At 36.7% G+C, this 2723-nt stretch overlaps 1 protein-coding gene across 1 annotated transcript; it reads right to left on the reverse strand.

Moving 5' to 3' along the window:
• Window positions 1-1078: 1078 nt before the first annotated feature.
• On the reverse strand, window positions 1079-2193 carry LOC134755465 (uncharacterized). Its single transcript, XM_063692020.1, has 2 exons — window positions 1760-2193; window positions 1079-1598 (listed from the first exon to the last, which is right to left on the reverse strand). Exons 1-2 carry the CDS (start codon window positions 2111-2113, stop codon window positions 1158-1160), a joined length of 795 nt encoding a protein of 264 aa, XP_063548090.1. The 5' UTR covers window positions 2114-2193; the 3' UTR covers window positions 1079-1157.
• Window positions 2194-2723: the final 530 nt, after the last annotated feature.

Here is a 2723-nt window from a genome sequence, read left to right on the forward strand (position 1 = left end):
CTATTTACTATTTAAAGCATAATTTAGTACAAGATTCATTTGGATACCTATACTCTTTATCGTACGGATTCCCATCTCCACAGTCCCAACTCTACAGATTTCCAGCACTACAGATTCCCAACTCCCAACCCATCTCAACGGATTTTTCATCATGTGATAATTTTTTTTTATTAAAAAACTAAGATTAAGATCAAAAAGGGATGATCGACCCTCTCTAGTTCCCCCTTACTGATAATAAAAATAACGTTTGTGTAACATGTGTACAGAACAACATTAAAATACGTACCTAAATAATATTTTTTTATAATTTTTATACAGCATGGCAAACAAGCACACAGGCCACATGATCGCGGTGAAGCGGTTATCGTCAACGAACGTTTTACAGATATATCAGGTACCTAACTACCTATCACGTCACGTGTTGCCGATTCTGGTGAAACCTTTTCACGCCCTTTTTGAGGAGCCCAATATTATGCAGTGGAATACACAAAGGGAGGCAATGAGGAAATTGGGTGATAAGATAAAACTGGAACTATAATGTCCCTAGATGACAAAACTTACAAATATGTAACATGGAAAGTATTGGGAATCTGTAGAAATGAAAATTTGTAGTATTGGGAATCTGATGTAGATGGGGGAATAATGGTATTGTAAATATAAAAAAAATGATTTAACTTCTAATAATATACAATACAGGATTATTAAGTGGGTCACTTAAGGTGTTGCAGTTCTTTTACGTTTTTAGGGTTCTGTACCCAAAGGGTAAAAACGGGACCCTATTACTAAGACTTCGCTGTCTGTCTGTCACCAGGCTGTATCTCATGAACCGTGATAGCTAGACAGTTGAAATTTTCACAGATGTGTTTATGTTGCCGCTATAACAACAAATACTAAAAACAGAAATAAAATAAATATTTAAGGGGGACTCCCATTCAACAAACGTGATTTTTTTGCCGTTTTTTGCGTAATGGTACGGAACCCTTCGTGCGCGAGTCCACTCGCACTTGGCTGTTTTTTTTTAAATCTAGACAGAACACAAACTACACAATAAATGTTTCAAAATATATTTTATTCAAAATTGTCACTAAATAATACCTAATTTTCATTTGTAAGTATGTCACAAGTTAACCTTGGTCCTAATGGTCATCTTAGTAAATTTAACTAGGATCTACTTCTAGTTCGCCGTCAACATAATGCACATACTTCAGCTCAAGTTCCTCAGTCTCTGGATTTGAATGGACGGAGCCCGGCAATGAATGCTCAATGTTTTGTGTAAACTCTCCCATACACAACTTAAAGCAAATTGTATTTATTTCATGCTGCGCTATAGATATTTCTTTATTAGATCGTCCACTTTCCCTTAACTTATAAGCTATGTATTCTCCGTAAATATCAAACTCATCTCTTGAACAAATTTTCTCGGCTAAAGTCCTCATGCACTTAAATGCCTCTGTTGCTGTTGCCGCACCAGTTTCATTGTTTTTCCTTTTGATGGATGTGAATGTTGGTTGGGACTGTTCAGGTGCCTCAGTTTCAGTCTCTAAAATTTCATACTCTTCATGTTCTGGGTTGTCATCCCTAAATTCCAGTGATGTGTCCTAAAATTGTAGTAATATGAATTCATTAAGGTTATTTAGTTTAATAAAATGTTTCATTGTTATTTTTGGTAACACTACTGAGAAATGTGTGTTACTTAATTTACTTATAAAAAAAAGCAAACAATTGAGCAACAACATAGAAAAAGGTCAGTAAGTATTACCTGTTTAGTATGCGAATCCTCCAAATCTTGTTCAGTGATAAATTTGTCTTGACTTGGTTTCACACAGTTATTAAGTAAGAACAATAGGGGTTCATATCCGAACCAATGTATTTGCTTAGGAGACAAGCCTTCCTCCTGTTTCTCGAGGCGCCTATGTTCCCTGCGAAACTGATTCTTCAACGCATGAAATTTTTGTTCAATCTCTTTCCCATTAATGCCGTATTTGGCACCTAAAGCTTTGTAAGCGCTAACTCTCTTCGTTCGGATTTTGTAGTCTTCACAGTTTATATTCCACAAACATGGATTGAGGCGAATGTCTTTAATAAGTGCAAGCGTGCTCTTCTGAGTCCACATGTTGATGAAAACGTAAAAAACATTAAAACACAAACTCGGAAAGTTGAATATTAAAATGCCTCAGTACTCAGTAGGAATCGGTGAAGCTGAAGCTGTCACGCTGTCAGTCATCAATCATCATGCATATTGTGAGCACTGAGCATGCTGTTACTGTCAAACGTCAAACAAGTCCCTGTAATGTCCAAATTGACAGCTCTGCAGTTTAAGGCGATATCTCTTTCTCGCTCTTACTTATGGGTGCATCACACACGCAACGCTTTTTAAGCTTCGTGCGAATGGGGCCTAAGGTTTCTTTAGACGATGCAACAAATGGCATGCGATTTTAGCTAAAGCCTCTGACCAAAATATATTATGATCATTGTCAAGAGGGTGCTGTTATTTTTATGTATCCCTTGACATGAGTTTGACAGTTCAGTATAGTATGAAAATATTAGTTCCAGTGAAATTCCGCAACATGGCGCGTGAACATATATTCCTGGTCAGGCTTTTAACTTTCTTGGAAAGATAATGACTCCGTATAATTGAGCATGTGTGCTTTGGCCTCAAGGGCCTCACTCTTTGATAGAGAAAGATAGTCTTATTGCGATTCCTATAAGAGGAAAGAGAAAAT

This window comes from Cydia strobilella, chromosome 2 (genome assembly GCF_947568885.1).
Source record: "Cydia strobilella chromosome 2, ilCydStro3.1, whole genome shotgun sequence".
NCBI lineage: Eukaryota > Metazoa > Arthropoda > Insecta > Lepidoptera > Tortricidae > Cydia > Cydia strobilella.

What these genes read in the sequence shown, in the direction of transcription:
- LOC134755465 (XM_063692020.1), bottom strand. Translation starts at nt 2,113, where the DNA reads ATGTGGACTCAGAAGAGCACGCTTGCACTTATTAAAGACATTCGCCTC. An exon ending in AGGATTCGCATACTAAACAG is followed by an intron (nt 1,599 to 1,759) that starts GTAATACTTACT and finishes CTACAATTTTAG; the next exon opens with GACACATCACTGGAATTTAG.